A 13,162-nucleotide genomic window follows, 5' to 3' on the forward strand; every position below is an offset into this window, starting at 1 on the left:
TTAATAAATCTAAACATATATATATATATATATGTGGGAAATGCTAGAATGACTTACATTGTGAAACGGATAGAGTAATATGGTATGAGATCATTGGTACGGATGTCGAGATATTTAACCTCAACTTTGGCGTCGAGTTTCGGATCCATTTATACAATAAAGTTTTTAGATGTATTTGTAAAATAATATTTACAAAAGGGCTAAAATGAAAAGTCCAATCACCTTCAGCCCCCCGCTACAGGACCAGTACATACCGAATATCCTAGACCAAGGCTCCAAGCTGGCAAGTTGTTTGGGATGGAGAGGATTTTTTAAAAGGAGGATTAAAAACCTTGGTTTTTCTTTCCTCTAAGAGGATTTTGGAATGAAGGTATAGATTGGAAGAATTGAAAATCTTGCCAAGTTTTCCTGTTGCAATATAAATCAAAGCAAAAGAAAAATGAGGTCAAAGCTATAAAAGTTTTCGTGAAAAGTGATAGCAACGGATGAGCAATCTTGAGAGGGAAAATACCGACCACGACTCTAGGACAAATCAATTTTACAGAGCGAGTATAGCCAAAATGATAGACATAGGGTCTGTTTGGTAGATTTTCAACTCCTAAATTTAGCTTCAGGAGTTGTGTCTGGAGTAAAATTGTGGAGTAGCCTAAACACAACTTCACCTCTCTAGTTCATTTTGTGGGAGCGCTCCACCCAGCTCTTTTCCAAAGTTGAAACTAGTTGGAGCTAGAGCTGTGCTAAATAGGCCCATAAGCCCATTGCCAACTTAACCACTTATTGTCTTAGGCTCTGTTTGCAAGAGTTGGTTCCTAAGTCCCTACTCTCATTTTCCGCGCGTACGTTTTTTAAACTGTTAAACGGTGCGTTTTTTGTAAAAAAATTTCTATATAAAAGTTTCTTAAAGAAATCATATTGATCTATTTTTGAAAAAAATGGTAAATACTTAATTAATCACGTGCTAATGGACCACTCCTTTTTCGTGCCTTCCGTTGGGTTGGAAACCCGTTCTTTGCGAACAGAGCCTTAGTGATATTGACTTAATAAGAAATTAACGAGAGGAGATACAACTACATAGGGAAAGGAAATGAGAAAAATGACAATTGAATCTTTGATCCAAAATAAACTATACTAGAATAGATTATAAAGTAATTATATATTATAGTTCAAAGGGTCAATTCCTAAACAGGCATCAGCTGCTTGATGGGAATAATTGATTTTTTGGGTAAAAGTAATTTTTAAACTGCATATACTTAAAAAAATATCACAAAACTCTATTTTTTACATATTATTTCACAAAACTACATATGTAGAATTAAATTTATCAAAAAAAATACAAATTTTACCTTATCTCTCACTGTTTGACTCAACTAGTTGTCTTAGCTACTCTATTTTTTTATATAGAAATTGCTTTTAAAAAAATCAAAGAAATCTACTTTTAATACTTAACTAATCATGAGGTAATGACTAGTCTTGTTTCGTGTGCCGCTAATATGCTCAGTGATTTTGTTACATTCAAATGGGGTTTTAGATATGTACACTGTCTGTTTTAAAATAAGTGTTCTGGTAATTTACCAATGATTAATATTATGGAGAAATGGTACTCATTAAATTGCATTGGTAGTACACAAACTTGTTAGGTAGGTGTAATTTAATATATAAACTTGTAATATGCTCGTTTAGGTACACGAACTTGCTTAGTTCATGCGAACAAGGACCAAAATAGCTTCGAAATGTTAATTTTACGAAGCGGATGTTGATTAGGATGTGACGTGCATACGTATAGTGAGTATGTATAATACATGTAATATTTATAAATTTGATCTATACTTTATCCTTCATCATGGAATTAATGAATTTCATATATTTGTAACCCTTATATCATTACTCGGTTTTTTTTATCTTTTTCTATGATCCCTATATCCTATTTTTATTGAAGAGGTATTTATCTAATAGCAATCTTCTCAGATACATGTTTACATAGTATCCTAATGAGCCCCTAAATCAATAAAATTAGCCGTGTAGTGTCCTTTTCGCCTTCCTCTGCACGCTCCAGATAAATTCATGCACCAAAACGAGCATTTTACAAGTTCGTACACTAGATTGCACCCACCTAACAAGTTCGTGTACCGGCGATGCAATTTACTCTACAAAGAAATTTGATCAAAGAAATTCAAAATAAGTGATGATGGTCGAGGAGAAAAGACTTTGGTAGTCTCAAAAATATTGTTTGAAGTGCTTATGTGGTTAATAGAATATTTTGGTATACATTTTAAATACGTGATTGTTTTAGAACATAGGGAGTTTCATGAAATTTCACCCGTCGCCACGATGAAGGGAGGTGTCCACTCACATCCCGTTCGCCGCCACCGCCGCTGACCACCGCGCTACTACTTGTTCTGCCTAGAGCTGTCCTCCCCTCTGATGTTAGAGGGGTTGCTCAGATTATGGTCAAAGGCGAGAAAATCACGCGTGCGCCGTGGGTGGCTTCTTGGCTGCATCTGCCGGCCCCGGCATTTCTCCCGTCCAGGAAACCCTCCTCTCACCGGCGGCGTACAGTATCAGCGCTTCTCTAGTTCCCCTTTGTTAGGTTTACCTTCTCGATTCTTCCTCTCTTTTGCAGTGTGGGACACTTGTTCAAAACATATCCTAGAATTGCTTGGTTGCAATGCCCTTGTTTGTGGAAGGAAGAGCTGGATTACTAGCTTATTATTACTACTCTATTACACTAGATGAAGGTCGTAATACCCAAAAGGCTGAAACTTTGATTGCTAGTAATATTAGGTAGGTAATATATTTTGAACTGCAAATGTGAAATGCTCTATATATTTTCCTTCCGGTGTACATTTTTGGGTTTGTTTTGGTTGGGGAACAAGGATGAATAGTTCGGGATGTGATTTACAAAGTCCATGCTTGGTTGGTTTTATGAACCAATTCATTCATTTACTTGTTTAGTTGCGAGGTATGTATGGACTATGGAGTTGTTTAGTTGGTAGGATTAGGTTGATTAAATGGGTGAGATATGGGTGAGACTAGGTTTATAAGTCTGGCTCAAAGTCTTATAAAATCTACAAGCTAATCTTATATTAAAAATTAATTTCATTATGAATAACGATTTAGAAAACATAAAATATGTCTGGCACTAAGGGTGTTCACAATGCGGTGTCGTGGCATTCAGCCTCCATGTCCCACGTTGACGCGGAGGGGAAAATCACACCACGTCTTTTGACCGGGCCCACCAAAACGAAGCGTGCGCGTCCAAAGAAGGCTACCGGTTCTTCGAGCATGGGGGAAGGAACACACGAGGCGGTCGCGTTATGGAGTGAGTAGCTTTGGCCTCGTACGTCTCTGCGCACCCTCCTCCTCGTACGTCATACATGGCTTTGGATCTATTTGAGTCACACAAAGCTTTATCTTTCAAAAGGCTTGAGCCTAGGTGGTATCTCAGATCCAGCAAATACGTGACCTGCACTGTGAAGGCCCTAATGATAGAAGAAACGGAAAAAACAACCTTTTGGGACTTCGGTGGGGGCTTGACCTTGCCTTTTAAGCCTAGCACGATCCGGCAACCATTATGACCTACACCTGTTATGACCTGGTTAGGAATGTTGTTGGGATTTCATTGTAAATTTAGAAATTTTGCATGCAGTACTTCAATATATTCAATATATTCAAGAAACGAAAAAAAGTCTTAAATGAGATTTTTTTTAGCGGCAAAAAAGGAGGCTTGTGTTTTCAATTTCCTTGTCCATTTTTTCATCTTATCTTGTGCATTTCGGAACTGTGTCCATTCGTCACTTCCGTGAGCTGTGTCATTCATTTTTTTTTCCTTGAACAGGATTGTATAACTATTTTAGGAATATTCTTAAAATTTGTATCCCGTCATCCTGAACCATATCATTTTATTCATCTAGCCAAAGTCAAGAATATATGTAGAAACGGAACAATATCATTTCAGTCAATTATTGAAATTGACTGAAATTCTTATAATACTATGGTCATGATCATGGTTTGCATTAAGGACATTTGCTGGGATGTTTTAAGGACGAGAATTCCATCAATAGTGCAAGGATTTGGCCAAATTCAAAAAATACCAAAAAAATTCTGGGGTACTAATTAATACCACACTTGGGCCAAAACTTTAGTGACACATCTTTGGAGTGGCATCAATGCCATTACATTCTATGGGTGTCGTTTTCAAACTGTCATACTTTGGGGTGGCATAAACCCAAAAGTACTTTTTTATGGCTCATAAGTCATAAGTCATAACTCAATAAGTTTTTTTTTTCAAATTATTTCCGTTGCGCTTATTTGCATTCTTTTCTTGGCTCTATCTCAAAGGGGATTTATATAAAATGGAACTATAAAGATTTTGAAGCCTTTTATGCATTTTTTATGCTATGCTGATTTCTGTAGTTCTTATTTTGTAGTTGAAATAAGTGGTATTATCTTGTAGTTTATAATGGACCCCAAAATGAAGCAACTTCAAGAAGCTCTAGTTGACATCGAAACTGATGCAGAGCAACTTCTTCTGGCAAGACATCAGGTTTATATGTGCTACTGACTGACCTAATTCTTGTAAAAATGTTACATGAGTCTTGATACTGATCACTTCTGATTTTTGTTTATTCTGCGACGATCAGTTAGTGGAAAATGACAAGATAAGGAATTCTAAGGGCACTCACAGTGCGCCGTAAATTTTGTTCGGCCTCGGCTGCCAAACAGGACTTAAGAACTCCAAAAGACATAAGGTCAGCAGTGCGTTTTAGCCTCCAAAAGACGCCCGCGACGCATTCCCCAATCTCGATTCAGGTGAAGCACGGGCAGCAAACTTTGGTCATGCACGCTTCAGTTTTCTGGGCCCAACCAATAACGTGGCAGCAAATTTTTACTGTTTACGTATGTGGAACGTTCAGGCCGAATGGCAGTGCATAGCACTGTGAATGGCCTAACAGGAAGCGCTAACAACGCTCCGGAAAAGAGCTAGGACAACCAAAACTAGTGTGCCATCTCCCTTCGAGGTTATAATGAAGGAGATGGAAGGAACTTCTGGCAAGCTGCTAGTGACGGAGATATGCTCGACTTGCGGAAATCACAATCCCAAAGAGGATACCTGGCTAATGTTTCCAGGATCAGATATATTTGCTCGTGTTCCATTTCATGTAGCACACACTGTTTTTGATAAAGGTACCTCCCTTAACTAAACAAATAGGTACAATTCAATTTACTATTTTGGAGTTAGGCCTCTACCATTAAGTCTATTGAGGATCATGTTTTCATATTTATTCACGCGCCGTTGTTTATCAGCCAGGAGGATTATTGGTTGTCGTGCTTCTCAAATTACTCACATTTGCCAATAGCCCAAAAATACATCTCCAGCGGAACGACGTGTATATTACGAGATCTTGTAACTATAGCATTTAAGAGCAAGTTTAGTAGTACATCCCACTACTTAATATAAGTCAATGTTAAAACTAACATGTATAATAGGTTAGCTGTAAGGTTGGCTTTATTTTTTCATCTTCTCTCTTTATCTCACTATGAATTTAATGCATATTTCTTGGAGTTTGTGTAGAGCTAGCTCTTACATGAGAGCCAACACTCCCCACTTTTCTTTATCTCTCTCTTCCACATAAGCATATAGCTTGCTTATAGCTCACCATTATCCTTGCTCTAAAGTTAGTAGCTGAATCCCTGCATGTATGCCACATATTCTCTATGCAGCCTCGCCTCGCATGATCACAAAAGGGGTTAAACAAGTTCAGGTCTTGCCTCAACTTCAGCACTTTCTTGCATACTATGATTATGTAGGCGCTTGAAATGTTTTCCCTTCACTGTTGAGAACAGTTTGTGTTCAATTAGTTCCTCGAGACAACACTGATGACTTCCATTCCCTAATGTCGCAGATCATCAAGAGCGTCTAGACTACAACACCAAGAAGCTATACAGAGCTTTGTGAAGGAGAAATCATTTGTGATCTCCGAGAAAGGCACCCTCGGCATCGTGAAATCCCTCGTCCGCCTTACAGGTAAACCCAAGCATGGGATCCAACTCCAAGCATGATTTTTTTGCCTGCTCCAGACTCCAGTCAACAGGTCACCATACATCCCCCTAAAACGAAGTACCTGAAGAACAAGGCCGTCAGCGACGTTCTTCCTTAGAACATGGGTTTGATTTTTTTTTTCTCTCCCATGATTTGTGACATTAGCTAGGAGTAGTATGCTATCGATGACAAGTGGTAGGGCAATCTGTCACCCTTGATAAGTTTGTTATGACTAGGCCAGCCAGGGTTGTGAATCATCATCAGGTTGTACCTGATGACAGACACTGTTTCTATGAGAGCTGATTCCAGATGACCAAATTTTGATGTTTAAGTAGTGGCATCATGGCAAAACTCTGCTTCTGTATGTTCTTGTGTGCTTTTCTGCGTATCTCGTGCTCCAGGAAAACTAAACGTGTGTAGACGTGTGATGTGATTTGGCAGAACACAACTGATGGACGGAAAATTGTTTCTCTGATCCAGCCAGGATTTGTATGTACTTTATTCATTTTCACTATATATGGATGTTAACACGTGATAGGTGCAGGAATTAGTCGGTTACAATTTAGAACTTAGAGTTGTAATAGGTATTAGGACTAGAATATGAGTCGGACTCTATCCTAGGATCTCTCATAAATAGAGGGGCGTGCCTGTTGTAACCGCATGACGACTTAGCATAGCGAGAGGGAGCGGCTGCTGGCGGCGACCGGTCATGAGTCGTTGTAACTCTGATATGCTGTATATGCTGGATTGGGGAGGAGCGTCAGTAATCAGTGCCTCGGAGATGTAGGCTTCAGCTGAACTCCGTTATCAAATATCGTGCCTCGGTGTCGTCATCGTTTTGGATCTCCTATGACGTTTTCTTCCGCGTTTGGTTTTGATGTCGTTTTCGGAGCTGATTTTATAACAAAACCATTGTTCCTAAACAAAGTTGAAGGCCAGATAAGTGAAGACTAGTTCATACTAGAGGGAACATCTCGCACAAATAGTTACGGGAAATCGCAAAATTCATAAACAATTGTTGCTTTAGGTGAAAAAAGATGGCTATTCAGACCCGACTATATAAAAATACCAAATCGCTACAATCACAAAGTCAGTTAATAGCCAGAGCTGGATTAAGTGAAACGTTCAGTTCATCCCGGCACCATATAAAGAACCAGTAAAGATAGTATGATAGACCGACCTTTTTTCTCAAATATATTGAAACTCCTATTTAAGAAGACTGAATTCTTGGCCCATCCAACATCTAGGAAAGAGATACCATCCTGGGATTTAAGTGAGAAAGAAAGAAAAAAAATTAAAATAAACTAGAATTTATGGATTATACCCTAAGCAAGTGTCAATTGTAATACTAGATGTTTGGAAAAACATTTTCTTCCCCCTCTCCCTCCACTCCTTATCACGATGACATTTTTTTAAGAGCATCACCAAGAGATTTGTTTTATGCTTTCTAAACTAAAAATAGAAAGTAAAAAAAGCTTAACTCTTCGAGAGAAACCCTAAATTTTATCTTAAAAAAAATAAAAGTGAGCATTTCTATCAAACTACCAACAAAATTCTCAGTTATCTTCCATCTGTGTGAAATAGATCATGTGGTCCTTCTAGCCCTCAAAATCAGTTTTGAGAATAATATTGGAGTATTGTTGGTGATACTCTAACCCTTAGGTCTGTGTTTTGGAATGATATACAGGTGGGGAAGCTCTCCCCTGGTGATTTGGTCAAAAGAAATTGTTTCCTCCATTTCCTCCTCAGCACCTCAAACTTTATATTTATCCATCGCAGCTATCTCACTTGTTTCGTACAACAGCCAAAAAGTAAAAATTGAAACGGGGCTTCCCTCAGCCGCCCCTTTGTCGTCTCAGCACTTGCTGTGGCGAGTCAGTTAATTGTATACCCCACTTGGCCGCTATCTTTGACAGGTTACCTCTGACAATGACACCCCAAATCGTCATTATCCTCTCGGCGAAACCTCATTATCGCCGACAGCTCACAACGCCGATGCGACCTCGTGCATCTCCTTGTTGATGCTTAGTATTAGCGTGTCCTAATCACCTTGCTTACGTGGCACTTGCCGATTCCTCACTTAATCTTAATCCCTCGAATTTGTTTTTTTTCACCGCATTTAATTAATTTAGCTTGCATTTCAATTCAAATTTAAGTTGATTCGTTGACTTGTTCTTTGCGCGATTAGGAAAAGGGGATTTAGCTGTTGGTGTAGTGGGTGGAAGGCTAGAAGGCGATGGGCGCGGTGGATTCCTCGAGGTGAGGAGGAGGTGATGTGCTCGGCGGCGACGGCGGCGGCGGCGCGGCGGCGATGGAACTCCCGTGGCTGGATCTGCCCTTCACGCTGCTGACGCTGCTGCTGGCGACGCGGCTCGCCTACGACTACTACGGCGTCGTCGCGGCCACCTTCACGGGGAGCTTCTCGCTCCAGATCTTCCTCTTCTACTGCTTCGCGCGCTGGTACCGCCACACCATCGCCGCCCGCGCCGCCGCAGACGCCGACGGGGATGGCGGCGGCGGCGCGGTGGCGGATGAGGAGGCGGCGCCGCCCGTGCTGATCCCGCTGCTGGAGGGCCGGGGCGGTGGAGGCGGGGGCGCGGGCGCGGCGTCGTCGCTGGCGAACCGGTGCTTCGCCGTGGTGTTCATGGTGTTCGTGCCGCTGGTCATCGTGGTGTTCGAGCGGAGCCAGGCCGACGTCGTGGCGTACGCGCTCTGCCTCGCCAACATCCTCGTCATGGTCGTCTGGCTCTCGCCCGACGCCGCCGCGGACCCCGCGTCGGCGGCCAAGTCGTTCCTCCGCCTCAGCGACGACGAGGACGAAGGCAGCGGCAGCGGCAGCGGCCACGGCGCCGCCGAGGACAAGTGCTGCGTCTGCCTCGCCGGGATGCGGGAGGCGCAGGCGCTCCGCGACCTCCCCCGGTGCGGCCACCGCTTCCACGCCAAGTGCATCGGCAAGTGGCTCACGGCGCACCCGACGTGCCCCGTCTGCCGCGCCACGGCCGTGCCGCCGCCGCCGCCGCTGCCCGCCGGCGGCGACCATGCCGACGACGCCATCACCCCTGTCTAGCTCTGCACATAGTCTGACAGACAAACTCAGGTAAATTAATTTATTGTGCTATTAATCTGTAAAATTGTTGGGAAATTTTTTCCTTCAAGATGTTGTATATAGATATATAGCTGTATGAATGAATTGCCTCCAATTTTTCATGCATCAATTGGAAAGAATGGTAAGTAGTAGTAATCTGTAAATTCTTTTGTAACATTGCTCTATGAAGATTCAAGATTGTGATAAGAGTTGCCTTGCTTGTTCCGTGAAAGGCACAATCATTGTGCATTCGGTTCAGAAAAGAGGGGATTCTCTTGGATGGTGACTGATAGTGACTATAATGAATTGCAAAAAGAAAATTATAGATAATTTGTCATGCATGCCTTATATTGCGAAATCATAACAAGAAGAAACCAATTATAATCCACGAAGAGTCATCACAAATAAAATAAAATAAAATAAAATCCAAGAACAGAATGTGTTTAGCATAATCAAAATTCAAAGGGGAGTAGTGTGTAAACCATAAGAAGAATGTTTGTGTTCTGAAAATCATTTCAGGCATCATCTCACTCGGACATAGATTTTGAGCATGAACACACCCCGATTGATGTTGCCGGCAAGGTATCATCAGAAAGGAACAGGAGGATTAAACTGTTTGAGCAAGTGACCACTAATCCACTAATTAGCAACACACAAGAAAAAAAGGACGTTCTTTTTGTGTTAGGTAATTGTCTTGTTGAGCACTGATGGCGTTGCATCCGGCCGCCAATGGGTCTTGGTGGTTGGAGGTAAAGACTAAGAGCATGGATAATGATTTCACCGGCAGTCGGCTGTAACGCACGCCAGATCATCACGCGGTGGTGACGGACCCGCTAGTATTTAATGCACAGAAACGAGCCTAAGCCAATAGCAGCGGCAGTAGTGCGTATCTGCCGGCCTCAAGCAGGTGCGTCGCGAGTTGCCCGTCTAGTTCTCTCTTTGTTTCTCCCTCCTCCACGTAGACATCAGTCTGCTTACAGCCTGTTGTAATACTTGCTCTAAAGAAGACGTTGGATCTCTCTCATCATGTCTGGCCATCCGACATTGAGATGTAGTCACATGCAAATGATTTCGAGCTTATTTTATTCGTGTATTCCAAATTGTTTTGTTATGAAACTATATCTGGTACACATGTAAAGAATAATACTATTTCGTAGGTTGAACCTGAACCGGCTTGTTAGTTGTACCATCCTAAGGAAACGATTTCCCAACTGAATTGGTAACTTAATAAGGAAGACAAGGACATTAGTTAGTGACTTTAATTTACAAATTAAAACCCTATTAAATGTCATCATTCACTCTATCGATCTTGTCGCCATACTACTTTTAAGAGCAGGTACAATAGTAGGTTATTAGCCAGCTGTAGCACGGACTCCAAGACGCAATACGTATATGACAGGTGGGACCATATACTAATAGTATAGTAAGCAATTATTGTACGAATTAGCTATTAGATTGGTTATAAATGAATTGGAGCTAGTAGTGAGCTATACTATTAAACTTGCACAAGGGAGAGAAACTAGCATGAATCAGCGAGACATTTTAATCAGCAAGGCATTAAAATGTAGGACTGTCTTTTTAATGCTCGCCAACCGAGCTTTATGCTTTTAACCTCTGCTCAATAGCTATGGTTTATTTGGGCCTGCTTAGGGGAGCTTTAGATTCTAATAAGCAGCTGTTTGGTAGCTAGCTTCTGAGAATCTGAAAAAGCTCTAAAACCCAGCTTCTACAGCTACTGGCTTCTTAGTTCATTTTTTAGAATCTGTAACTACAGATTCTCATAAGCTGTGGACTGTTTGGGGGCAGCTTCTAGTAGAAGCAGCTTTTGTGAAAAGCTGCAGCTGGGACAAGCTCCCCCAAACAGAGCCAAATTTGTGTCAGTGTTCTCTCTTCTGTGCCCATATATACTCCATCAGCTAATGGTGGGAGTAAATACTGACAATTTACATTTTTCACCATACACAACTACAACTAATCCCTCGTCTTAAAGATAGACCAACTTTTAGAGTTGAAAATATATATTTTTAGATAATGGATTTTCATTAATCCAGCCTCTATATCCATGAAGGATATACACCGCGAAAATGATAAAAGAGCATTTAGACTTACACCTCAACAAAGAGGAGAACACACAGCCATAAAAAGAAAAACCTACGACCTAGGCATATCTTTGTTTCCCAACATCCTCTCCTGAAACGGTCAGATTTGACGAGTGGAAGTCGTCTAGATGCCGCCATCCCTAGTGCGCCGTTGCTACAAATCTCCGCTGGTGCCATCTTCATCTGCTTCAGGTGAGTTGACGCCACGCACTATCGGTTTAGCCCACCTTCAACCATTATCGTCCAGCTAGAACTAGCCAACCAGACGCGAGGTGGTAGGATCCACTTCCACTTTGTCGGATTCCTAGGCCTCTGCCGCCCATAGGGCCGCCATCGTCGTCAGAATCCTCCTTTTCCTCCTGGACTCCTAGGCCGCCACCTTAGCTGGAGTCCAATGTCGCCGCCGACAAGGATAACCTCTTCCGTCTAGACTCCCAGGGCTCCGCTGCCCCTAGGGCTGCCGCTGCCAACGAGATATGTCTCCTCCTCGCCGAGGATCTTGCACTGTGCTCAGGCCACCGCCGTCTCGGATCACCACTGCCCCAAGGGCCGCAACCGCCGCCACCACTTAGGATGTCTTCCGCCCGGACTCCCAGGCTAGGTCGTCGCTGCCTACGGGACCACCTCCGCCAAATCCGCCTTCTCCCTACCAAGGATTGGCCATCGATGCTTAGGCCGCCGCTGTCCTCCACCGTCGCTGCCGTCGCTGACACCTCGCCGCTACCCGTCACCCTCCCAACCACCTCAACCCGCTCGGTCAGGCACGATCACCTGCCACCGCGACACCTTCGCCGTCCACCTCCCCGCGAACTCCTGCGTCGCCAGATCTGGGGACGGAGGTCCCCGCCAAGGAGACGAGGAGACGTGGAACAACCCCACCGCTGCACACCTTCCACGCAGCTGCTCGGCACGCCAGCGTCCTGCTTAGGCAGCGGCAAGGCAGCAGGGACGGTCTGGAGCGAGGAGATGAGTAGTAGTTGAAAATATATCCTTAAATAAACTGATTCTTACATTCTTGCCTACCATCAGTCTGTAAATAAAAAAAGTTATTTCTTTAATACACCACACCTACCTATTAACCAATACATTTTTCTCATTAACTGAGAGCACTGCAGTCATTTGTTTTTTCCCTTGAATTCTTCTTAAGATGCTAAGGTTTGAGTTATTTAGACAAGGGAGTACTTCTAAGGGTAGGGTGTAGAGTTTTTTTCTTTCTGCCTTATACTCTTTTCGATGGGTTTCATCAATTCAACTTATTGTGGGCTTTGCTAAAATAATCCCCACTACATGACCACTTTGACCTTTTTTTTTTACTGTACACGGCTTTTCTCTTTTCTAATTCAGGCATGGAAAATGACTCGAATGCTCTTCGGTCAGCAATCAATTTTTCAAGTTGCTGCTAGCGTTTGTTCTCCTGACCGCATTTCTCCGGCAACCACTGCTCATGCTCCCAGAACCCAAGCTGTTTGTGCGTCTCCACGGCACGTATTATTACATTCCAAAATAAATAAACTTAGTAAGGGATATAATATATCCAAACACAGTACTAATTTGTTTATTTTGGAACGAAGAGGTACTCGCCATCCGCGTGGTCGGTGAAAACTTGTAAAGTCATTTCCCGAGCCTGAAATTAGAAAACGAAAAGGAAAAGAAATAACAAAAAACAAAAAAAATCACAGTGGTCGAAAAGGTTAATGCATAAATATGAGCCAAACTTGGCCCATCTCAACTGAGCCTGTCAGAAAATAAAGGAAAAAGTACATGGAAAGTCCCTCATCTTGTCATCGGATTATAAAATCATCCCCCAATCATAAAACCATATATATATACTATCCCTTAACTTACAAAACCGGTTCACTTTTGATCCTTAGAGGATTTTGACCCCGGTTGTTTCTAACATAGCAGCCGAGTCACAGTGGGCTCACGTGGGCCCCACAT

General features: G+C 42.4%; 1 protein-coding gene and 1 pseudogene across 1 annotated transcript; both read left to right on the forward strand.

Moving 5' to 3' along the window:
- Nucleotides 1-4,459: 4,459 nt before the first annotated feature.
- On the forward strand, nt 4,460-6,060 carry LOC127776977 (uncharacterized; annotated as a pseudogene).
- Nucleotides 6,061-8,012: 1,952 nt separating this feature from the next.
- On the forward strand, nt 8,013-9,364 carry LOC127775903 (E3 ubiquitin-protein ligase Os06g0535400). Its single transcript, XM_052302215.1, has one exon. The coding sequence runs from the start codon at nt 8,352-8,354 to the stop codon at nt 9,105-9,107; it is 756 nt and encodes a 251-aa protein (XP_052158175.1). The 5' UTR covers nt 8,013-8,351; the 3' UTR covers nt 9,108-9,364.
- Nucleotides 9,365-13,162: the final 3,798 nt, after the last annotated feature.

This window comes from Oryza glaberrima, chromosome 6 (assembly GCF_000147395.1).
Source record: "Oryza glaberrima chromosome 6, OglaRS2, whole genome shotgun sequence".
NCBI classification, from domain to species: domain Eukaryota; kingdom Viridiplantae; phylum Streptophyta; class Magnoliopsida; order Poales; family Poaceae; genus Oryza; species Oryza glaberrima.